The following is a 26,020-nucleotide window of genomic DNA, read 5'->3' as shown; positions in this document are numbered from 1 at the left end:
TTCCAGAAATGCTCATCACCATGGGAATGTAATGGTGGGAGAAAATAAATTTTCCCATCCCTGTGGTGGTTCTTACATGCTTGGAGGAGAAAAAGCCGCCTGCCCTTGGCTTCCTGATCCTGTGAGCCCACAGACATCCTCTAGGAGGGGAGGGGGCGACTTCCCCAGGGGACATCCTGGAGAAGTGGCTTGACCATGTGTCTGTACGCTCCCTTGTTCTATACAGGTCCCGTGTCAGTTTAGAACTCCATGGAGAAAATGCCAAGAGAGGATTAGATGTGTGAGAGATTTGGGGGGCGGGGGGAATGCCTGTGCGGGAAAACGGGGAGGGAGGTGGAAGAGGCTGGGAGAGCTGTCAGACCACAGCGCAGGGCTGACCTGGCAGAAGAAGAGCCAGGAGGAAGGAAGATTGGGCAAGGAGAGCCTCAGGCTGGAGTGCAGTCTAAGCAAGGCTTCACAAAGCCGATGGCAAGTCACTGAATCAAAGTCACCTTTCGAAGGAGGCTGACCTACAGGAATTGCTCTTCCTATTCCTGCCTTGCCCAGTCATTGACTGGGGACAGCCTGTGGGTAGCGCAGCCTCAGTGCAGAGGCGGGTAGGCAGTAGATTCAGGGCCCAGCACCTGGCGCCCTTAGTCAATTACATTCTCGTGGTACGAGGTCTGAGAGGTGGGTTTTCATGGCCCACAAGTTCCTATGAACCAGCACCCTAAGCACCATCTCTCCCTTCCTTCTCTGGAGATAATTCAGAACTACAAGTTAAATGGATTTTTTTTTTTTCTGTTTGCAGCTCTTCAGAGACAGTGATGCAAAGAATCAAAGTTACTCCATAAGTGGATAGAAAACAAAAAAGTGAATTCCATTTCTCAAGGGACCCTGCATTATCTCCTCTTTCTCTCACCCACTGCTCCTGCCTACTAGAGACTGGCTCCTCAGTCGACAGTAAGACGCAGCCAGCAGACAGGGATATGGTTCCCTAACTGCCTTAATTGCCAGGTACTCTGGTGAAGAGACTTGAAATCCGCCCCCAAACCCCCAGTGCTCTTCTTAGCCAGTAATTTCACCACGTCTGCCAGCTGTTTCCCAGAATTGGTGCCAAAGTTAAATAAATGGCAGATTTGCATTTCACTTGAAACTGTGCACTTAGGAAGTTACGCCTTTACCAGGAAGCCCGATTTCACATTAGTCCATAAAAGAATGATGGGGAACCAGGGCTGATTAGGCCCCCACATTGCACCAGGTGTGGTTGTAGGCGCTACAGGGGTCATCTGTTTCATACCTCACCCCTCTGAGGTCAATGTGTATCGTTGCATTTTACAAACCCAGGGCACATAGTAAGGGAGCAGGGATTTGGGGAGGACCGAGGCTGGGTCCTCTGACTCCAAGTCTAGTGTTCTTTCTGGCTCCTAACTTCTATCCATACATTGGACAATTTGGCTGACTTAAGAGGAATTAGAGGGGGACTTCCCTGGTGGTCCAGTGGGTAAGACTCTGAGCTCCCAATGCAGGGAAACCAGGTTCGATCCCTGGTCTGGGAACTAGATCCCGCATGCGTTCCGCCAACTAAGAGTTCGCATGCCACAACTAAAGATCCCACGAGCCGCAGCTAAGAAGTCCGCATGCCACATCTAAGACCCAGCACAGCCTAAATAAATAAGTAAATAAATATTTTTAAAAAGAGGAATTAGAGGTATTGGCTTATAGCAGGATTTTGTCTTCTATCAGAAGTTCTTGGGTTGTAAAGATAAATGTATTTGAATTACTGTGAGTAAAATGCTGTTAAGAGAGCTTGGAACACTGTGATCACACCTTTAGTGGCTATGACCACAACTGCCATGAGGATGATGATCCACCTGAAAGTCTAGCTCAGGAAATCTATCCTAGGAAAATTCCTTTGGGTTAAGGAGTCCTTTCTAATCAACTCTTCTATAATCCTGGTGCTCAGGAGTAAAATATCAAGCTACTAATTTCCTAGTGTGACTTTTTAGAGGATCTCTTACATTTAGGGCAGCCATAGATACTAGACTGTTTTGACAGGAGACTGGACTTGGGAAATGAATAACAGAAAGGAAAGGGATGGAGAAGCTTGAACCCCTTTAGTTTTTTTAAATAAATTTATTTATTTTATTTATTTATTTTTGGCTGTGTTGGGTCTTCATTGCTGCGTGGGGGCTTTCTCTAGTTGTGGTGAGTGGGGTCTACTCTTTTTTGCAGTTCGCAGGCTCTAGGCGTGTGGGCTTCAGTAGTTGCAGCATGCGGGCTCAGCAGTTGTGGCTCACGGGCTTAGTTGCTCTGTGGCATGTGGGATCTTCCCGGACCAGGGATCAGAACCCGTGTCCCCTGTATTGGTAGGTGGATTCTTAACCACTGCGCCACCAGGGAAGTCCCTAAAATGACCCATTTTAAAGTGAACAATTTAGTGATGTTTAGTATCTTCACAATGGTGTGCAGCCACCACCTCTATGTGGTCCCAAAACATTTTCGTCACAAAATAAAAGCCTGTACCTACTAAGCAGGTACTCCCCTCTCCTCTTAGCCTCCAGCAATCACCAAGTTGCTTTCTGTCTCTGGATTTACTTATTCTGGATATTTCACATAAATGGGACCATACAATATGTGACCTCTTACGTTTGGCTTCTTTCACTTGGCATCATGATTCTGAGGTTCATCCATGCTGTAACATGTATCCACACTTCCTTTCTATGGCGGAATAATCTTCCACAATGTATCTCACCATCTGCAGATGGACATTTGGGTTGTTTCCACCTTTTGGCTATTTTAAGTGATGCTGCTGTGAACATTCGTGTGTAAGGATTTGTGTGAGTCCCTGTTTTCAGTTCTTTTGGGCATATACTTATAAGTGGAATTTCTGGGTCATGAGGTAATTCTATATTTACCTTTTTTTTTTTTTTTCCTTTTGGCCACGCTGCACAGCACGTGGGATCTTAGTTCCCCAGCCAGGGGTGGAACCCGTGCCCCCAGCAGTGGATGCAGAGTCTTAACCACTCGAGTGCCAGGGAAGTCCCTATAGTATTTAACTTCTTGAGGAACTGCTAAACTTTTTACAGGGGTTGCACTCTTTTACAATCCTGCTAGCAGTGTATGAGGGTTCTAATTTCTCCACATCCTTGAATTTAAAACTTTAAAAACTGCATTAATCACTTACAGGATGAGGAAGTGGCCTCTCTTTGAAAAATTTTCCTCTTTCACATGTTAAACTTTCTCTTTCACACAGAGCCTACGCATGAAAGTGACAAGGAGGAAGGATACTATCAAGTGATGCAAACAGAAATTCCACCAGCCTCCAGATACCATGTGTCATATTACGCCAAGCTGCGTGAGTTTGTGCTTCAGACTGCCTCAGTCCCGTCCAGGTGAACAAGCTCAAGACTTTGCTCTCCAGCAGGAAGATGATGACCGACAGCGAGTTTGGCTATATTCACATGCTGGCCCAGGACTACCTGAAGTACGTCTTGCAGATACCACAACCTGGGTCTGGTCCAAGCAAAACATCCAGGGTGTTACAAGATGTTGCTTTCTCAGTCCAAAACGAAGTTGAAAAGAATTTGAAACCATGCTTGGACAATATTGATGTTGTGTCCATAGACACTGCCAGAACAATATTCAACCAAGTGATGGAAAGGGAATTTGAAGATGGCATCGTTAACTGGGGAAGAATTGTGACCATATTTGCATTTGAAGGCATTCTCATCAAGAAACTTCTAGGAGGGCGAATTGCCCCAGATGTGGACACTTACAAGGAGATTTCTTACTTTGTTGCAGAGTTCATAACCAAAAACACAGGAGAATGGATAAGGCAGAACGGAGGCTGGGTATGTGTGATGGAAATATTCTTTGTTGTTCTTTACTTTGAAATAGGAATTGACAGTTTCCTTGCTGATTAAAAAAAAAAAAAAACTACCTAAGGATTATATTTCCTTTGGGTAGTTTGTTTTAAAAGTTTTAAAATTTTAAAATAAAATTTCTAGCTCATTTCCAATGAACCTTAAAACTTTATAGTTGGAAAACTCTTGTGGTTTCAGTTTTTATTCCTAACCGTGTAAATTGCAGGAGTGAGTTTTGGGGATTAATAAAAGATGCACCTCCCTAATGCATCTTTAGAGTCAGAGTCTAGTCTGAGACTTAGCTCTTGTTAGCATTGTCATGACAATGTAGAATTAGTATAGAAAGAGTTGGTATTAGAAGCTGTTATATTTAGATATTATGTTACAAAAGACAGGTGTAAATTTTTGCAAGTTCATTGCTTACAAATTGATTTTTTTTCTCAGTTTTCTAATATGACAAATTCTGGCTGGTAAAGCTTGGTGACTAAAAAAAAATAATGTACTGCACCACCAGCAAGAAACTATTCAAGAATTTCCAAATAAAAATTCACTTTATTATCAGTGTCTCAAAAAGCTAAGATCGTGCAGGGAGGCTATATTACAACTCATATTGATAAGGGGCCTTTCCCAGCTGGACCTATATGCTTTTCTTTATATCCCAATACACTGAATACTTACTTTTTTACAGCACTTATGTCCTCTCTTCAACACAAACCTTGGCCTCCCCTCTTCCCAGAGCTATCCAGTGGTATCAATTCTTTTACATGCAAAACATGCCTGTTGAACATATCCATAGAAAATATACTCAGCACTTCTTTGTAAAAACAATTGTTATAAATTGTTAAATACTATGTAACAATACTAATATAATACTAATTTATAGTATTTATAAATTATTTGTATAAATAGTACATGGTACTTATTCTGCTTTTTTTTTTATCCAAGGGCATTTTAATAAGTATTTTATTTTTATTTTTTAAAATTTATTTATTTTTGGCTGTGTTAGGTCTTTGTTGCTGTGTGCAGGCTTTCTCTAGTTGCGGCAAGCGGGGGCTACTCTTCGTTGTGGTGTGTGGGCTTCTCATTGCAGTGGCTTCTCTTGTTGCAGAGCACGGGCTCTAGGCGCATGGGCTTCAGTAGTTGTGGCACACGGGTTCAGTAGTTGTGGCTCGCGGGCTCTAGAGCACAGGCTCAGTAGTTGTGGTGCATGGGCTTAGTTTTTCCACGTTAATAAGTATTTAAAAGAGTACTACAGGGACTTCCCTGGTGGTCCAAGGGTTAATTAAGACTCCATGCTTCCACTGCAGGGGGCTCAGTCGCAGCATAGTCAAAAAAAAAAAGAGTACTACATATACGCTGTTGTATGTAAATGCTGTTGAATGTTTGGTTCTTTCTAGCTGATGGATATTTATGTATTTCCAGAGCTATCACAAACGATACTTCATTGAATATCTTTAATCATGTCTTCCCTTGTATGTGTGTTTTTCTAGGATGGATATTGAGACATAGAATTGCTAGGTCATGGTGTAGACACTTTTTAAAATTTACTAGATTCTTGTCCTCCAAAGTGGTTCTACCAAGTCATGCTCCCGTCACAGCTTGTTCAAATATCCCACATTTCCTCCCATCCCGGCTGACTAACATTAGGTTATAGTAGTCTGTCATAGTTTCCCTATTCCGCTGGCTTAAAAATATATACCTAATTTATCTTGTTTTAATTCTTGTTTCCTTGATTACTAGTGAGGTTAAGCATCTTTTCATATTGAGCGTCTTTACATATGTTTATTGACCATTTGTAATTCTTATTCAGAGAACTGCCTATTTATATCCTTCGCTGTTTTCCTATTATTTTGTCTTTTTCTCACTGATTTGTAGGAATTCTTGGAATATTCTGGACACAAATTATTTTTATATATGTGATAGATATCTTCTAATTTGTTGTCTTTTAAAACTATAGCTGTCTTCGGTGCTTATGTTTTAAACGTTGATGAAATCTTCTACTTGATGTTTTTTGCATTTTGTTGAGGTCTTCCTGCATAATGATAGGGCTTACTGCAGCCACTCCCCTTTCTCCATCACCTTTTCTTCCTGGAACTCAGCCTGACTTGGGGCTAGACAAAGCATGTGAGATATTTGGTCATGTTTTTTTCTGGTTGCTGTGGAAAGCTATACTGAAGGACGGGTGGAAGTTTCAGCTATTACACTGTGTAGGTTTCAAGTGAAAGGAGAAGTTCGTTAGCACAGAGGCCCACGTATGAGCATACTAGTTTACAAGCTCTGCATGAGTGTGCACTGTATTTGGAACACCCAGAAAATGAATAAACGTTACTGAAAATTTTAACTTCTTAACAATAAATTTTGTAAGCTCCTGGAACTCATAATTAGTGGAGGGTGTGGAATTGTCTCTGAGAAAGTCTAGAAGTGTACTCATCTTTTGGGGGTGGTACAGGTGCAAGTGTGAGTGAGTATGGCAGGATATAAACACACATGTGCCCCCCCCACACACATCAGCCTTCACCAAGTCCTTATGTAGGTTTTAAGCTCTTGACTTTTACACTTGAACAGCTTAGACAGAATAGAAATGCCCTTTAAGATGTCATTTCAAAGCAACCTCAATATTCCTTTCCCAGCTCATAGGAGACACTGAATCTGTTCAAGACGGGCAGTGCTTTTTTGAATCAGTACAGACCAGCATGGCAAACCAGTATCTTCTTTGCATACTGATGTTGACAAATCTGCTCAAATGAATGAACCTACTCTTGAATGACTTACTTCCAGGGAAAGGGTACAATCCCATGCCTGTGCTAGTGGAGTCAGGTGGCCCATAGAAAGAGAGGAAGATGAGGAGGCATTTTACAACTTCATCAAGAAGAAAGTACCAACTTCTGACTTTCTACCGTCCTGGAAAACTCTCCAAGTCAGTCACTGATCTCTTGTCCTGTCCACAGTCATTCATATGTGCTTGTCATTGGCTCCAGATTAAAGATGCATGCCTATAATGAGAGATGAGAGGGGCATTTCACCTACAACTAGAGAGTACCCATATTTAATTAAATTTTAAGTGTGCCCAGAGATTTTATGAAAACTTTTGGATCAAGAATGTGGTATGTGAGGACAGCAGAGATAATAAGAGCACCAACTCTGAATCAGACGGACCTGAGTTCATTTCATGCTTACTACCTGTGTGACGTAAACAAGTTATTTAACTTCCCTAAACCGCATGTGTAAAATGGGGAGACTATTGCTGTCTATCTCCCAGGACTGGTGTAAGGATTAAATCAGTTAATATTATATATAAAGCACCCAGAACACAGTTTCTACAAATAAGAACTCAATACAAGCTTAGGGCTATTGTTATTATTAGTAGTAGTAATGCCTAACTTCCCTGAATAGATTTAACCTGCAGAAATTATATCATCAACTATAGTTAGATATTAGCCACCATCTAAAACAGATGCCCTAAAGGTAAAAAAATAAGACCAGTGTATCAAAAATGGGGCCATAATCTCATAAGTTAGATTACTTATGAGATTAAGTGAGTTACTTTCCTTCCTTTCTTCCTCCCCTTTTTCCTTCCCTCCCTCCCTCTTTCTCCCTTTTCTTTCTTTCCTTTTCTTTGCTGCTTCTCATCTCACTTTCTATTCCCCTTCCACATTTACCGTTATTTCTTCCTGTCCCTCTGCCAATTTGACGTGCTGAAAACGAATAGGCTCTCATAGATCTCACAGGAGAGCTAGTGCTATTTGTTTTTGTCAGTCTTTGGCATTCATGAGGAAAGGCTGGTTCTTAAAAACCATTAGAATGTGCCTGAGATGAAATTCATCTCACCCCTTGGGATTGCCTTTCCTTTACAGCTAGGTGGCTTTCTTACTTTTGCCCTCTTCACTTAAGCATTCTCCTGTGCCTGTGCTAGTTGAGTGGAAAGGACACTCAGCCCTCAGCTCCACACGGGAAGAATCATGTCTACCTAATGCACCACCGAATACTGCAGGCTTGGCCCAGGGCCTATGGTATAGAAGGTAGCCAACAAATATTTGTTGATGGAGTGATTGAATGAACTAGCATAGAAACTGAGATTTGAACTCTGGTTTTCCCATTCACTAGAATCGTGATCTTGAGTGAGTTTCAAAAGTAACTTGAAACTCAAATTCCTAATATAATAAATATAATAAATATTATATTATGTTATATGCAATATATAATGAAGACAGTAATACATACCTTAGAAGGGAAGTTAAAAGATTAAAGGACATTTCTGTAAGAGTGCTTTGTAAACTGTCAGATATTAATACAACTATGAAGGTTATATGGGAAATTCCAGAAAGTTTAAATATGTAATTCTTAAAACTACTCTAATACCAAAAGAAAGCCCCTTTTGAAATTAGGGATGTACAGTCAGAATTGGTGCTTTCCAAGTGACCAGTATATTAAAGCCTGAGTCATAAGAGTTAGGCAAAGTAGGTTGTATTTTTTTATGATTGTCTTGCTTTAAATAATGGTCTGGTGAGGGCAAATAAAAGGACATACACAGGCATGTAGACGACTGACTAAGTATTCAATCCGGCAAAGGCATTTCCAAAAGGCGTAAAGATCTAGCAGCAGTGTAATACAATCTCAAGAATTCTTACATATCCTTTGATTAAATAGATTTGGGGGCCAGATTCGTCTTGTATTTCTTTTGAATTTTAACTTGAGATTTAAAAATCATTTAATGAAAACTAAGGTGAAACATAGTTTAAGTCTTCCTGTGGGTCCTTCAGGAAACCTAAGTTCAGCTCTCTAACCTTGGGAGTCACCCGTGACCCCTTTCCCTCATACCCTCCGTCCAACTCATCAGCAAATTCTGTTGGGGGCACCTTTGAAATACTGCATATCCAGTGCCTCCAGGCAACTTTCCTCTCTCACTTGACTATGTCAAGAGCCTCCTACCAGTGTCCCTACTTCCATGCTTGCCCTGCCATGGTCTGTTCTCCACGTAGCAGTCAGGGTGATTTTTTAAACAACTTGCCTCACTTATTCCATGTTAACACTTTTGGTGTCTACAGAATATCCCACCAGTTTTACGCATCATAATTTACTTAAGCAATTCCCAACTGTTAGACATTTGGGTTGGTTTCTGTTTTCCCTTCTTAGAAATAATGCTTCAATACTGAACATGAAGATGGTTTTCCCCCCACATTTTAGAAGACTGCCTCATGATCACTTTCTAACACTAGAATGATTGGTTCATATATGAGTATAATTACACTACTTATACATATTGGAATACATATTGCTTTCCGAAGGTTTGTATCAATGGGACAATGTCACAACTTTACCAGCATTGGGCGGAACCATTAGATATAATTTTGAGGGTTTAATAGGCTTAAGATAACAAGGTCAATTTAATAGGTCTAAAAAACAATAACATGTATTAAAATGTGAATTTATTTAACTGCTAGTAATGTGGAATTTTTTCCCATATACTTTTTTTAAAGACAATTCTATTTTTTTATACAGCAGGTTCTTGTTAGTTATCTATTTTATACATATTAGTGTATATATGTCAATCCCAACCTCCCAATTCATCCCACCCCCTCTTCCCCCCATATACCTGTTAATGATTTATATTTCTCTTTTTAACAGCCTTTGCCTTTTTTAACTATTAAGGGCTTGATGATTTTTCTCTTACATTTCAATGAACTCTTTCATGGCAAATGTAAATAGTCTCCTGGTCTGTTGTTATTTTAGTTTCTTATCGTTTTAAAAAACTTTAATCTTCGTATTGCTGAATTTGTCAGTTTTTTCCTTTGTTCACGCTTTAATATTTATTCATTTATTTATTATTTATTTATTTATTTTGGCTGCGCCCGGTCTTAGTTGTGGCATGCGGGTTTCTTATTAATCTTTTTTTTTTTTTTTTTGCGGTATGTGGGCCTCTCACTGTTGTGGCCTCTCCCGTTGCGGAGCACAGGCTCCGGACGTGCAGGCTCAGCGGCCATGGCTCACGGGCCCAGCCGCTCTGCGGCATGTGGGATCTTCCCGGACCGGGGCACAAACCCATGTCCCCTGCATTGGCAGGCGGACTCTCAACCACTGCGCCACCAGGGAAGTCCGTCATGCGGGTTTCTTAGTTGTGACATGCATGCGGGATCTAGTTCCCCGACCAGGGATCGAACCCGGGCCCCCTGCATTGGGAGCACGGAGTCTTACCACTGGACCACCAGGGAAGTCCCTCCTTTGTTCATGCTTTAGTTTAGAACTTTAATATATATAAGAGGATAACATATTAACTGCTTAATTGTAATAGATGGTGATCATTGTAACAATAATAAAAATCATTTTGGAGTGCCCCCTTAATACGGGGTTTGTGAAAATTCTAGGAAGGCGAGCACTGAAGTGGATGCACACCTAGAATGTATGGGAAATGTGTGAGTGTGTAAGGGCAGGGGAAAGAGGAAGAAGAGAAGGGGCAGTCTGTCTCCTCTGTTAGTACGTGACAGCATGCATCTCACAGCATGACTCCACACTTCACACAGAGGGTTAGTGGAAGCTGGCTTTCTGGCTCAGTCTTTTCAATGGAAAATTCCCCTGACTGGTGTTTGTCTGTGCTGCCAGTGATGCTCAAAAAGACAATTCCAAGGCACTACAGAGTTCTCTGTCAAAGAAATATGCTTGGTTTACATTTTGATATTAGTCACATAGACTGTGAACTACTTGAAGACATTTGTAACTCCCAGAAATGGAACTTGCTGGAGGCAGAGCAAATGTTTACAAGATGAACATTTAAAAAATATTATTTTAACTATTTTCTAATCTTCTTGGTGGTGGTTTGAAAATTTACGGAGTGAAAAGAACGGTGTCTGCATCCCAGTAGAGGTCCAAGCACTAAGAAGTCAGGTAACCTTATGTAACTTATTTTTTTCTGGACCTCAGTTTCCTCATTTGTCAAAATAAGAGAGGGCATTAGGCCGGGTGATCTCAGAGGTACTTTTCAGTGAGGATGATCTATAAGAATAGATTATAAATTAATTACATACAGTGTCCGGTTTATACTCTTATTTTTTAAAGAAAACATGTCTGATCAAAAAGGGAATGAATTGTAATGGAAACCACGATGTTCTCACAGGCTCAGAGGCACTGATTTAATCTGGCTTTACTGTTGAGTCCTTATGACTCTCAGCACAATGGGGTTTACAAATATAAATGCATATTTCAATACCAGACATTTAAAAGAGGGGAAAAAAGATAGATTTTCTGTCCTCTAGAGCTATGCCATCCAATATAGCAGCCACTTGTCAACTGTGACTCTTGAACAGTTGCAGTGTGGCTGGTCTGAATTAAGAGATGCCCTAAGTACAAACACACATTGGGTTTTAAAGATTCAGTACAAAAAAAAGTAAAATATCTTGTTTCCATATTGATTACATATTGAAATCATAACACTTTATTTATTTACTCATTCATTCATTCATTTATTTTTGGCTGTGAGGCAGGCAGGCGGGATCCTAGTTCAGCAAGCAGGGATCGAACCCACGCCCCCTGCAGTGGAAGTACAGAGTCTTAACCACTAGACCACTAGGGAAGTCCCAAGATCACAACGTTTTAGATGAACTAAACATATTTTAAAAATTAATTTTGCCTCTTTCTTTTTACTTTTAAGAATGTGGCTACTGGGAATTCCCTGGTGACCCAGTGGTTAGGACTCTGCGCTTTCACTGCAGAAGGTGTGGGTTCAATCCCTGGTTGGGGAACTAAGATCCCGCAAAAAAAAAAAAAAAAAAAAAATGTGGCTACTAAAAAAATTACATAGGTAGCTCGCACTATATTTTTATTGGACAGTGCTGCTCTAGAGCAGTCTGGAATGGGAGATAGAGAATGATAATAGGATGAATAGAATAAAACTGGTGAAAGTACAGAGAAGATTGACTACCTGCATTATTTAAATGAAAGTTTCTTTGCTTTTCATTCCAGCAAACTTAGTCTCCACTAATTTTTAAAATGTTAAATTTGTTCTCTCATAGGAAAATGGCTTTGTAAAGAAGTTTGAACCCAAATCTGGCTGGCTGACTTTTCTGGAAGTTACAGGAAAGATCTGTGAAATATTATGTCTCCTGAAGCAATACTATTGACCAAAAAGGACACTCCATATTGTGAAATCTGCCTAATTTTCTTGAATTGTACAAGAAGCACTTGCCAACACTTACTTCTACTTCTAAACAAAGAACTTTGATGATATAACTTGACATTCCAGAGTTATGGGAATTTTGTCCCCATGTTAATGAATAAATTGTATGTATTTGTCTCTATACGTAATTTGTGTCCTGCGTGTGGGTCCAACAAAAGGGTAAAGCTCAATACAGGGTACAGAGATTGAATTAAGAGAATGATGACCAGGAAGGTGATGTCTTTGGCAGATTTTCTTATGGGTGTGTCCATTACCCAAAAATCATTTTCGGTGTTGCCAGTCTAGACTGATGATGGGTGAGGTCTGCTTCCCATGTACCTCTGGGCTCCAAGCTTTCTGGAGTCCCCAGTGCCCCTAGATGCTTACATAGAGTTTTCCACCAATGCCCTCTCTGCCACACTTTAGAGTTGCCACGTAAAGTTGATGAATATGGCAACCAGATATGGAGGAGACTCCGGGATAGTCTGAACAAAGACAGGTAAATGATTCAACACTGGGCCACTGTTAAACTCTCTATTTAAAAATTTCACAAAGTAGAAAATTATGTCATTTATTAGCCCCTGTGTTCTGATTTTTAGGTCAGCAAATCTGGTTGCAATATGGGAGCACTGTACCTTGTTCTCGACTTTCCCACTCTTCCCTTTCCTCCCTCAATACCATGTCTGCCCCACTGGGGCTTGCTTTTCCTTTCCTAGGAAGTTGTTGATTGATCCAATAAAGAAACCAGAGTCTTCCCTCCCCAGCACCCGCTTCAGGCTATGGGCATTTTCACAGGGGATTTCAGTTAATTCATGCTTTACCTCTCATAGTGATTCTTAATGGTGGGGATTAGGACATTGGGGCAAGTCAGCAGGGAAATATTTTTGACAAAAGTAGCTTTGGTTACTTATCAAATCACATCTGAGAGGCAACTACCTAGGCCACCTGGGCTTGTGTCTGCACGAGGTAGGGAGCATTTTCTTTTTCCTCCTTCAGCCAAGTGCCTCCCCTCCCCCTACTGAACTGTGTTAAGTTTTAATTCATTTCTGCATTAATCAGAGCTAAGTGGTGGGAATGAATAGTCATGAACGGACATAAACAGGAAGCATGTGTAAGGGTACTGCTACCTGGAATACACTTGCACAAGAAACCACAAACCCTGGCTTTTACACTGCCATGATCTATTTAACAAACTGACACTGGGATATCACTGACCATTTCTGGCTTGGTTGGTGACCTGGTCTTTCAAAGTGCAGCTCACTGTGTGTTCTGTTTAGCACTTTACTTAAAAGAAAAAAGGTTTTTATGAACCTCAACTCCTACCTCAAGCCAAACACAAAAATGAAAGTGAAAACAGATCACAGACCTAAATGTTAACTATAAAACTCCAAGAGGAAAACACAGGAGAAAATCTTCACAACCTTGGAGTAGGCAAAGATTTCTTAGCTACAACACAAAAAACCTGAACCAGAAAAGAAAAAAAAAGGTAATTTAGAAATCACCAAAATTTTAAAATTCTTTTAAAAAGACACAGTTAAGCAGTCAAAGAGAGGGTATGTGAATTATATCTCAATAAAGCTGTTAAAAAAAAAACTCAAAGAAAGCAAGCCATGGAATGAGAGATAATATATGTCACATTATTATCTGACAAAGGACTTGTATCCAGAATAAATATAATACTCATACAATTCGATAACAACAGGACCATCAACCTAATTTAAAAATTGGCAAAAAATTGGAACACACTTCACACACAAAAGTAGATGGTCAACAGACATGGAAAAGATGCTGGACACCATTAATCATGAGGGAGATGCAAATTAAAACCACAATGAGACCACTGCACATCCTCCAGGATGGCTAAAATAAAAAAGACTAATAATACCACCCTTGAGAAAGATGTGGAATAACTGGAACTCTCATCTACCACTGGTGATAATGGTAAACTGTACAACTACTTTGGAAAACAGATTGGCAACTTCTCATAAAGTTAAACACATACTTGCTGTAGGACCCAGCAACTCTACTCTTAGGTATTTATTCAAAAGAAATAAAAACATAGGGACTTCCCTGGTAGAGCAGTGGTTAAGAAGCCACCTGCCAATGCAGGGGACATGGGTTCGAGCCTTGGTTCAGGAAGATCCCACATGCCACGGAGCAACTAAGCCCAGGCGCCACAACTACTGAGCCTGCACTCTAGAGCCCGCGAGCCACAACTACTGAGCCCGCATGCCACAACTACTGAAGTCCGTGCGCCTAGAGCCTGTGTTCCACAACAAGAGAAGCCACTGCAATGAGAAGCTCACGCACCGCAACGAAGAGTAGTCCCCGCTCACAGCAATTAAAGAAAGCCCGTGTGCAGCAATGAAGACCCAACACAGCCAAAAATAAATAAATAAATTAATTAATTAAAAAAAAAATCACTTCCTTACTCTATGGCCCTACAATTTGTTCCAGGCCCATCTTGTTCCTGCCTCAACTCTAGAATCAAGAAGCCCTGGTTGTTTATCAGAGAATATTTAGAAATCAAGATCTGGATGCTAGATTTCATTGCTACTGCAGTGTCACTGCTTCTAGGCCCTCTCCCAAACAGAGCTAGGAAATATATGTGTGCTTTTAACATACATATCTCTATTTATTTCTGTATCTATCCATTTGTTTATATATTTAAAACCATGGGTTCATACTGACACTTCAGGTTTTTTTTGGAGTATAGTTGATTTACAGTGTTGTGTTAGTTTCCATACTGACACTTCTAATTATCCAGCACCACAGGGTTCATTCCCCAATTCCCTCTTTCTTTATGTGTAACTTGTTTTTCCAACAAGGAGAAACCTGACTCATTATCCACAATATCTTTCCTTATTTGTTCAATTCTAGAATAAAGTTGCTTCACAATTGTTAATATACATCCCTGTGAAAAATAAACGTACTAACTAGAGTGCAATATTTGTATAAAGTTATTTTTGTCTTTGGCCTTACAGTATACAGTCAAAATACTGTTTTCCAAACTTACTTAGTTTTTTTTCTTCTCCACCCACTTGTTGTGGTTATGCTAATCATTGACAATACAGTTCAGTCTGTTCGTCCCTGCTTGTATTCTATTTTGGCTTCTCTCCACACCCTTCTTGTATGCATATGTATGTAGAACATTATAAGGGTTCCCATTTCTCCACAGCCTTGTCAACATTTATCTCTTGTTTTTTTGACTATAGCCACCCTAGTAAGAAATGGTACCTCTCTGTGGTTTTGATTTGGATTTCTCTAATGACTTAATGGTGATCTTTTTAAGTGCTTATTGGTCATTTGGATATCTGATGTGGAGAAATGTCTATTCAAGTCCTTTGTGCATTTTTATTATTTTTTTATTTTATTTATTTATTTATTTATTTATTTATTTGTGGTACGTGGGCCTCTCACTGCCGTGGCCTCTCCGTTTGCGGAGCACAGTCTCCGGATGCGCAGGCTCAGCGGCCATGGCTCACGGGCCCAGCCGCTCCGCGGCACGTGGTATCTTCCCAGACCGGGGCACGAACCCGTGTCCCCTGCATCGGCAGGCGGACCCTCAACCACTGCGCCACCAGGGAAGCCCCTTTGCGCATTTTTTAATTGAATTATCTTTTTTTTTAAATTGCTGAGTTGAAGAGTTTTTTATATATTTTAGATACAAGTCCCTTGTCAGATATATGATTTGTGTGAATATTCTCTCCCAGTCTGTAGGCTGTCTTTTCATTTTCTTGATAGTGTCCTTTGATGCACAAATGTTTTTAATTTTGATGAAGTCCAATTTACTTTCCCTTTCTTGCTTGTGGTTTTGGTGTTCTAAGAAACCACTGCCGAAGCCAAGGTGATGAAGATTTATGCCTATGTTTTCTTCCAAGAGTTTCATTTTAGCTCTTATATTTAGGTCTTTGATCTATTTTGAGTTAACTTTTGCATGTAGACATTTAGTTGTCCCAGCATCATTTGTTAGAAAAGACTATTCTTTACCTATAGAATTATCTTGGTACTTTTGTCAAAAAAAAAAAACCCATCAACTATAAATGTAAAGGCTTATTTCTGGACTCTCAATTCTATGACATTTTCCTATCTATCTTTAAGCAAATACCATACTGTCTTGATTACTGTAGCTCTGTAGTAACTTTTGAAGTTGGAAAATTCTTTTTCAAGGTTGCTTTGGTTTTTCTGGGTTCCTTGCATTTCCATATGAATTTTAGGATTGGCTTATTGATTTCTGCAAAAAGGCCAAATTTGATAGGGACTGCATTGATTCTATAGATTAATTTGTGGAGTACTGCTATCTTAAAAATACTAAGTCTTCCGATCTATAAACATGAGCTGTCCTTTCACTTATACAGGTTTTCTTTCTTTCAACAATGCCATGTAGCTTTCAGAAGTTTAACTCTCCCTTTGTTAAATTTATTCCTAAGTATTTTATTTTTCTAATGCTCTTGTAAATGGAATTTTAAAAAAATGTCAGATTATTCATTGTTAGCATATAGAAATCTGTATTAGAGCTCTTCAGAGACACTGAACGAATGGGATATATATATATATATATATATATATATATATATACCTTATATCTTATTATATATACCTGATAGTATATCTCCTATTAATATTATCTCCTGATATATGTGTATGTGTATATATATATACGTATGTATTGATACAGAATAGACAATATCTATCTAGAAAGAGAACATAAAGAATTGCTTATGTGATTATGGAGGCTAGGAAGTCTGTTCTATGTCTCCTGTTCTTTCTATTCTATTCCACTGGTCCACTGTATATTCAAGTGGCAGTACCACACTGTTTTAATTATAGAGCCTTTATAATATGTTTCAGTGTCTGGAAAGGCTAGTTCCCTGCTGTGGTCTTTTGTTTTTTCAGCGTTTTCCTAGCTATTCTTCAATGCTTCTTTTTCCACACACATTTTAGCAAATCTGATTTACTGACATAAAACTTATTAAACTTTCACATAGACTTGCTATATTTTCTCTAAATTTCCAACAATTTCAAAGTTTATTTTCTTTATCCACCGAATAATTAAATTTCTCACCTTTTCATCAGATTACTGACCCTTTCTCCACGCCTAGTTATTCCCTTGAGCTACTATCCTCTCTCTTCCCAATCCAGGTCACATGCCCTGCAAGAGAAAAAAATTCTTGGTGTCCCCACTTCCTCAAGTCTTCCGTTTCTGAAGGACCAGAACTTTAAAAAAATTTTTCATTTTATTTTTTTGGCCATGCGGCATGTGGGATCTCAGTTCCCCCACCAGGGATGAACCCACACCCCCTGCTTTGGAAGCGTTGTCTTAACCACTGGACCGCCAGGGAAGTCCCGGAACAGAACTTTTATAGTAAGTTCCAGTTATTCTACAGCGAAAATACTGTTGGACCTTGAGCCTGTAATGAACTAACTTTCAGTCCTGAGTTCTCCAGAGGTGAACAGAAGAGACATGCTGATACTAAGAGAAAATCACTTGCTTCATCAAGCATCTGTCCCGCCCATCGGCAGTAAACCAGCTCCCTCCCAGCTACTGGAAAAGAGAAAGAGGAAGGCGTTATTACAGACAAAAAAAAGTCATCTTCCCTTTAGCTAACAGGACTGTGTATCATGTAGATTTCTCTATTCGGCCTGCCTTTGCCTTTTCAGGCCCCAGAGAGCCCCAGTACTACACGACACGTGGCACCCAGGGAATCCTGAGTCTTTATAGAACTCCTTCCAGTAGTATCGCCGGCCCAGGGAGGTCAGGCGTGCAGATCTGTCACGGCTGCCCTCGACTTGCTGGGGGAGGGGCGTACATTGACCGCGAAAGCTGCACGTAGTTCGGGTACCAAGGGCGGGAGGCGTGGTGCGCCCGGCGACCCGGAAGCGGGGGGCGCGCCCGGCCGAGCCCGGACACTCCCCGGGGCCGGCGGACCCAGTGGCCTGCGGACGGGACTCGGATCGCACCCGCGATATGGCGGCGGCGGCCGTGAGCAGCGCCAAGCGGAGCCTGCGGGCCGAGCTGAAGCGGCGTCTGCGGGCGCTGAGCGCCGAGGAGCGGCTGCGCCAGTCCCGCCTCTTGGCCCAGAAGGTGGGAGAACGCGACAACAGCCACCGTCACGCCGGGCCCGGGCGCCCCCAGGCCTGCGGATCTGCGCAGGCGCAGGCCTCCGACGCGCGCACGTCCGCCCGGCGCGCGCACGTCCGCTGAGGGCGCGCAGTGTTCCCCTCTGCGCGCGCAAGTCCTGTTGTGGGTGTTGGGACGCTGTTGGCCTCAGTGTCCGGGGGCGATCGCGCCGTGGAGAGTTATGGGGTTTGTGAGGGAGAGGATGGAAGTGGGTGACAGAATGCTGAGGTAAGAGCAGCGTGAGAGCAGAAAGATCTGGAGGGTAAGACGGGCGGACACCTGAGCGCCAGTGTGCCTTCAGTGAGTCTTAATAAATTACAGGAGACTTGCTCCCGGCGGTCCGGTGGTTAGGACTCAGCACTCCCACTGCAGGGGGCGCGGGTTGGCTCCCTGGTCGGGGAACTAAGATCGCACATGCCACGCAGCGCGACCAAAAAAAAAAAAGAAAAATTAGAGTCCAGTCATGGCAGTAAAATGATCAGAGAAAGATGCAATTACTTCAGACGAGGGAGCCCAAAATGGGGTGCAGAGATGCTCAAGGATGGAAGCCCTTCACTGAGCCTGTGGAGGGCAGAGCCCTGTCTCCGTAGCCTCAGGGCCTAGCCTTCTCCTGTCACTCAGTAGGTGAACACTAAATTTTTTTTTTTTTTTTTTTTTTTGTCGGTACGCGGGCCTCTCACTGTTGTGGCCTCTCCCGTTGCGGAGCACAGGCTCCGGACGCGCAGGCTCAGCGGCCATGGCTCACGGGCCCAGCCGCTCCGCGGCATGTGGGATCTTCCCGGACTGGGGCACGAACCCGTGTCCCCTGCATCGGCAGGCGGACTCTCAACCACTGCGCCACCAGGGAAGCCCTTAAATGCTTTTTTGAATTAATGAAAGAACTGATTCTCATACTTAGGCTGCCCAAGAAGATAGGAAGCAGAAGAGAGAAATTAGGGGAATGAGTCCAGTTTCGTGCCTGTTGGTTATAATACCTCGATTTTGTTACTTTCGCAGACTGACTTGTTATATACTACCTTGTAGTATAATACGAGTTCATGTAATGCCAGTTTTCATATCAGTAAAAGGGCGGACAGATCCTGTCCTGAAGGCATGTGCTAAAGATGTCTGGGAGACTGGTTTTTGTTGGACGCCCGAGGGAAAAAAAATTGATGTCCCATGAATAAGTAAATGTTAGTAATTCTAAGTCAAACTAATGATCCGTCTTCCCCAGCATCCTGTCTCTGACATAGATACCAATGTTATATTCGGAAATTAGCATGAGAGTTCTTTTCCTTGATGTCCCTTAAATTAGATATGCCGTAAGAATTTCTTAATTATCCTTCACTAGTCTATCAAACATTAGTTTCTCAAATTCAAGGTTCCTATGGGTTAAAGCAGTAAAGCAAATACAAGCATTTCATTCCCCTCTTCATATACATAGGTGTGCAGGAGGGGATCTATGCAGATGTTAGTTTATTTATTCAAACTCAGTATTTTTAGCTATATGAGGAAGGCATTAGTTGCTTTAGTAGATGTAGAGAAGTATAGGATCTTATCCTTACTCTCTAGGTGCTTAAAATTTAACTAATTAATTCACATATATTGAACTCATACTGTGGGCCATATTTTGCTATGTACTGGGTTGTAGGAATGAAAAAGATAGGCTTGTTGGACTTCCCTCGTGTTCCAGTGGTTAAGACTCTGCGCTCCCAGTGCAGGGAGCCAGGGTTCGATCACTGGTCAGGGAACTAGATCCTGCGTGCTGCAACTAAGAACTCGTATGCCGCAACTAAAAGATCCCATGTGCTGCAACTGAAGACCCAGCGCAGCCAAATAAATAAATATTAGGGTAGGATTGTTGCTCTGAAGGAGCAGAGAGTCTTCAAGAGGAAACAGACGTGTGAATAAAGAATTGCAGTGCTTTGAGATATACGGTAAAGGTAAACACCAAAGCTGTAGAAACCTAGCTTAGGGGAGGGGGAATCAGAAGGCTTTCTTTCTATAGGGAGATGTTTGAGAAATATTTTGTAGTACAAGATGAATTTTGTCTGGTGAAGGGAAGATAGGGTGAGTGAATATGTGCAGGAATATTTTGGCAAGAGAAGGAAAGACAATTTAACATGGGTTTTGGAACTCTTTAGCTCTGGATTTAATCTGGCTCCACTGCGTTTTAGCTGCATATGGCCTTGGACAAGTCCTCTAATCTTTCTGAGCCTCTGGTTCCTTATCTGTAAAAAGGATAATGTCATCCTTGAAGACCTATTGTGAAGGTTAAAGAAGTGTGTTAAGGGATGCATTGAGTGCTTTATATATTTTTGATATATCCTTTAGGAAGAGAATATTGGCAGCATTTTTGGAAAATGGGTTGGGGGTGGAAGAATGAGAAAAAAATACATGGAGACCAGTAAGGGGCTGTTGTGATAATTTGGGTGAGAAGTAACAAAGATGTAAACAAGGGCATGGGCAGTGAAGGTGAGGGGAAAAAGCAGGTAAATGGGAGACTATGTAGTGAGGATCAGCGGGCCTTGGCAATTAACTGGATGGAGATTAGAGAGTACTGGAAAAGGGGAGTCACCTATGATTCCAAACTTTAGAGCTGGGGATAAAGGGTTTTGAACATTACTAGGCACAAGGAAGGTAAGAGTTGGAGCAGATTTTGGAGGGGCATGGGGACAATAAAGATGAGTTCAGTTTAGTTTCTTTGTCTATAGTAGATTAGAATTAAAAAAAAACTCCAGGTGGGAATAGTAGCCATATAGAGACAGAACCACTGATATCAGTAGATTGACAACTGAGAGCTGGCATCAGAGAGAGAAAAATTCAGAAGCAGACCCATGACTCCCAGTATAAATACATTTTACTCCATACAAATAAATGTACTCATATAAGAAATCTGTTTCACAACCAGGTGTTTGACAACTCTTACTATATGCAACGAATTTTAATATTTTCTATTTCATTTGCTGATTGTAACCCACTGTTGACTTCATGACCAACCAATAGATCAAAGCCCAAAATATCAACATACTGGGACTAGAACAGTGTTTTGCCATTGTGCATGTTCAATACAATAAAGGTATTAAATGATGCCTTTCTCCCAATAATTTAAAAAAAGGCAAATTTATTCTTATTGACACAGCACTTTTTTAATAATTTAGAAGTTTATCAGAAAAGTAATGTATGGTAAACAAATTATACTTTATGCCATATCTTGACTCCTCAACAAATAAGTTGAGGAAATTAGTGCCAAGTACTCATTTTGTTTTCCATTCTATCTGCCAATTTCTGACACCTGTATCATTATATTTACATTGCCAAGTTTTTATAATATTTGTGCTCTGTTCTGTAACTATAATGAGTCTACTGAGCATTTTCTGTGCCTGATTTCCAAACTTGAAATTCAAGTAAATATTATTTACAGTATTGTGGTTATATATATAGTGTTCACTACAGAACCAAATTGTATCATTGAATGTGTAAGAAAAGGATATACAATTCAATGTCACTAGATGTGTGTGGCTAGGAGGGGAATATTTCAAGTGTTAATATCAAATACTTTCTTTTTTCTTATGCTTTATAATTGCTCGAAATTATGGCGTTCTTAATTTTCCTATTTGGAGTATAAATTTCTAATTTAGCTCTCTGTTCAAGTTTCCGATTGCCTTTGTTTTTCCTTTTTGGCAAAATAAGAATATGCCTTATCAATAGATCAATAGATTCTTTTTCATTTTGTTTGTTAAAATAAATCCACTTTCTTCTTTTTTTTTTAAATTTATTTTATTTATTTATTTTTAGCTGCGTTGCGTTTTTGTTGCTGCGTGCAGGCTTTCTTTAGTTGCGGTGAGTAAGGGCTGCTCTTCATTGTGATGAGCGGGCTTCTCATTGCGGTGGCTTCTCTTGCTGTGGAGCACGGGCTCTAGGTGCACAGGCTCAGTAGTTGTGGCTTGTGGGCTCTGAGCTCAGGCTCAATACTTGTGGTGCACGGGCTTAGTTGCTCTGCGGCATGTGGGATCTTCCTGGACCAGGGCTCGAACCCATGTCCCCTGCATTGGCAGGCGGATTCTTAACCACTGCGCCACCAGGGAAGCCCTCCACTTTCTTGTTGAAAGCACTCTAGTCCACTGCTCCCTCTGGTCTGGTCGACTTTGAGTCTGTGCTATAGCCATTGCCCTGGGGTTCCTCTTTCTCTGCTTTTAAGTTAGGGCTGTTTCTTGAATCCAGTATCTTCTCTCTTAGACCTCTTCCTTCCTTCTTCTTTTTCTTTATTTTCTTTATTTATTTTTGGCTGTGTTGGGTCTTCGTTGCTGTGTGCAGGCTTTATCTAGTTGCGGTGAGCGGGGGCTACTCTTTGTTGGGGTGTGCGGGCTTCTCATTGCGGGGGCTTCTCTTGTTGCAGAGCACAGGCTCTAGGCGCGTGGGCTTCAGTAGTTGTGGCATGTGGGCTCAGTAGTTGTGGCTCGCAGGCTCTAGAGCGCAGGCTCAGTAGTTGTGGCATGCAGGCTCAGTAGTTGTGGCTCACGGGCTGTAGAGCGCAGGCTCAGTAGTTGTGCGCATGGGCTTAGCTGCTCTGCAGCATGTGGGATCTCCCTGGACCAGGGCTCGAACCCGTGTCCCCTGCATTGGCAGGTGGATTCTTAACCACTGAGCCACCAGGGAAGCCCCTTTTTTTGTTGTTGTTATCTTATTAGATTGTATTCTCAAGTAACTTTTGGGGAGAAAATATTTATGAGGGTAAACTTTTTAATACTTTATACATTAGGAAATGTTTTTACCTGATTGAGAGTTTGAATTTCAAGTTTAAAATTATTTTTCCTTGTTCTGCTCAGCATCCATGACCTCCATTCAATCTGAAGACTGGTATCTTTACCTATTATATCTTTGATTACTTCTTTTCCTTTCTGCAATTCCTGTTAATCAAATAGTAAAAATCCTAGATTGATCTTCTATGTCTCTTAACATTTTTTCTCATTTTCCCCACGTCTTTGTCTTTTTCCCCTACTTGAGGCTTTCTCCTGAATTGTTTTAATTTTGGTAATCTTAATTTTAATTTCTAGGTGTTTTTTAATTCTCCGATTGCTTTCTTTCCAAAGCAGCCTGTTGTTGTTTTATAGATGCATCTATCTTCTTGAACTTGTCTGAGAAAGCTAATGAGAATTTTTAAAAATCCATGTTCTCTGAATTATAATTATCTCACTTTCCTGTTGGATCGCTCCCCACACCTCCTCTTTTATTTTCATTTATTTATTTATTTATTTATTTATTTATTTATTTATTTTTATTGGAGTATAGTTGCTTTACACTGCTGTGTCAGTTTCTGCTGTACAGCAAAGTGAATCAGCCATGCTTATACATATATCCTCTTTTTTGGATTTCCTTCCCATTGAGGTCACCACAGAGCACTGAGTAAAGTTCCCTGTGCTATATAGTAGGTTCTCCTTAGTTCTCTGTTTCATACATAGTGGTGTATGTATGTCAATCCCAATCTCCCAATTCCTCCCACCCCCTCCCCCTTCCCCCCTTGGTATCCATATGTTTGTTCTCTACATCTGTGTCTCTGTTTGTGCTTTGCAAATAGGTTCATCTGTACCATTTTTATAGATTCCACATATATGCATTCATTTGTTTTTCTCTTTTTGCCTTACTTTGTATGACAGTCTCTAGGTCCATCCACGTCTCTGCAAATGGCACAGTTTCATTCCTTTTACGGTTGAGTAATATTCCATTGTATATATGTACCACATCTTCTTTATCCATTCCTGTGTTGATGGACACTTAGGTTGCTTCCATGTCCTGGCTATTGTAAATAGTGCTACAATGAACATTGGGGTGCATGTGTCTTTTTGAATTATGGTTTTCTCTGGGTATATGCCCAGGAGTGGGACTGCTGGATCATATGGTAGTTCCATTTTTAGTTTTTTAAGGTACTGTTCTCCATAGTGGCTATATCAATTCTCCTTTTAAAAAATCCTTCTAATTTGTGTTTTGGCTTTCTAAAATGTTTGATGAACCATTACTGTCTGTACATATTTATGAATGAAGGTGTGATAGCTAATGGGGATTTCCTTTGCTTTTTTAGTCACTTTGGAATTCCATGGGAAGAATGGATTCTGTCTGACCTGCATCCATGTTCCCCAAGTGTTGCGATCTGCTGCTCTTTTGTCTGTAAATACTGTCCCATCCACTCTGTCTTGCAGAAACTAGTCAAATCTCTATCCTCTTGTTATCAGTGCTATCATGGCTTTCTTTTTTGGTGCTTTTTTACTGTCATATAAATGAGATTTGAGGAAGAAAGAAAGATAAGTGTGTATACATAGTCTCACACTGAATTTTAACTGATGTTTATTACTGCTTATTCAGCTTCTGATTTACTGTGTTCTGCTTTAAACAGAACAAGATGGACATTTAACTTTCCCAGAAAGTACTTGGGTGCCAAAAGCCTCAGATCTGCCCAACATCTGGGTTTCACAGTTCCATTTGCTTTGCCCACTTCAGGCCTGATAATAGCTATGTAACTGCTCGGAAAGGTAAACTTCCTTCCTTAGCACTGGTTTGGTGTGCTCTATCTACTTAACTTCTGTGTCCCTTTTTATTAGGAATAACTTGACTTTCTGTGCCTGTGTCTTTCTGGCACTCATATTTATGTCACTTTTTTAAAAAAATAATTTTATTTATTTATTTTTGGCTGCGTTGGGTCTTCGTTGCTGCATGCGGGCTTTCTCTAGTTGTGGCGAGCTGGAGCTACTCTTTGTTGTGGTGCGTGGGCTTCTCATTGTGGTGGCTTCTCTTATTGCGGAGCACAGGCTCTAGGCACATGGGCTTCAGTAGTTGTGGCACATGGGCTCAGCAGTTGTGGCTCACAGGCTCTAGAGTACAGGCTCAGTAGTTGTGGTGCATGGGCTTAGTTGCTCTGTGGCATGTGGGATCTTCCCGGACCAGGGCTCAAACCTGTGTCCCCTGCATTGGCAGGTGGATTCTTAACCACTGCACCACCAGGAAAGCCCTATAAGTCACTTCTGCAGTAACTTTTCCTTCTTAGCTCGGAGAACGGGGAAGAACAGAAAAGGAAGAAAAAAAAAGGGAACTAAGAGCTAACTTCTGAGACTGGGGAAGTTCTGAGATTATTAAAATTTCTAATGTGAGCAAAACTCAGCCCTTTTCTTCTGCCTCATGAATGATTAAACTGAGTACAAAGGGGGTACTTTCCCTGGCGGTCCAGTGGTTAAGACTCCGTGCTTCCACTGCAGGGGGCACGGGTCCAATCCCTAGGCGGGGAACTAAGATCACGCATGCCAGCACGGTCAAAAAATTAATTAATTAATTAATTAAACTGAGTATGAAGGGATGCTTTCCCCCAGGTGCACCTTCTTTACAACATGGTGCTTGCTTTAGAGGGCCTTTGCCTCTCCAGGATCCTCCCCACCTTCCATCTTTGTGAACATTTTAACATTCATATGAACAGAAGAGCTTATAGCAGATGGGACGGAGGTGGGTAGAGCTAAGAGAACTGTATGGCATGTTGTCCGCCACAGGGAGTTTACAGACTGGCCAGGATGTTACATTTAGGGCACACCAAACAATTAATAATCAACTTATGACAATACATAATTGTTAGGTTGTATAGTGACTCTAAACATAGTAAGGGTTCTCTAGGAGTCAGGAAAAGTTAGGCCTTGAGTTGGGCTTAAATGGGTAGAATTTGGCAGGAGAGAAGGCTGACTATCCAGGGAGTAAAGAAGCTTGTGAGAGCTTCAGTGTTAAAATAAAGAAGAGACTCTCGGGGAAGTGGGTGACAGGATGGAAGTCTGCTAGAACGGGTAGGTGGAGTTCAAGCTTGGAATTCTCGATGTAGACAGCAGGGCCTCACAGTGACTTTTTTTTTTTTTTTTTTTTGCGGTACGCGGGCCTCTCACTGTTGTGGCCTCTCCC

General features: G+C 41.2%; 2 protein-coding genes across 3 annotated transcripts in view; both read left to right on the top strand.

Annotated features, from left to right (window-relative positions):
* Window positions 1-3,413: 3,413 nt before the first annotated feature.
* BCL2A1 (BCL2 related protein A1) lies at window positions 3,414-11,956 on the top strand (the record flags this gene model as incomplete). Its single annotated transcript, XM_079699719.1, has 2 exons — window positions 3,414-3,833; window positions 11,849-11,956. 2 exons carry the CDS (start codon window positions 3,414-3,416, stop codon window positions 11,954-11,956), a joined length of 528 nt encoding a protein of 175 aa, XP_079555845.1.
* Window positions 11,957-17,951: 5,995 nt separating this feature from the next.
* The window catches only part of LOC307050685 (5-formyltetrahydrofolate cyclo-ligase), a gene marked incomplete at its 5' end in the record, with an annotated part of 52,434 nt that continues 44,365 nt past the window's right edge, over window positions 17,952-26,020 (top strand). Inside the window, one exon of one of the 2 annotated variants that reach the window (XM_079700880.1) lies at window positions 17,952-18,076. In XM_079700880.1, coding sequence (XP_079557006.1) covers window positions 17,960-18,076 — 117 coding nt within the window. Of the gene's footprint in view, window positions 18,134-26,020 lie in introns of both variants that reach the window. The other variant, XM_079700879.1, reaches the window with a different exon arrangement.

This window comes from Hyperoodon ampullatus (assembly GCF_949752795.1).
Source record: "Hyperoodon ampullatus genome assembly, chromosome: 3".
NCBI lineage: Eukaryota > Metazoa > Chordata > Mammalia > Artiodactyla > Ziphiidae > Hyperoodon > Hyperoodon ampullatus.
This window is presented reverse-complemented; position numbering and strand designations above follow the sequence as displayed.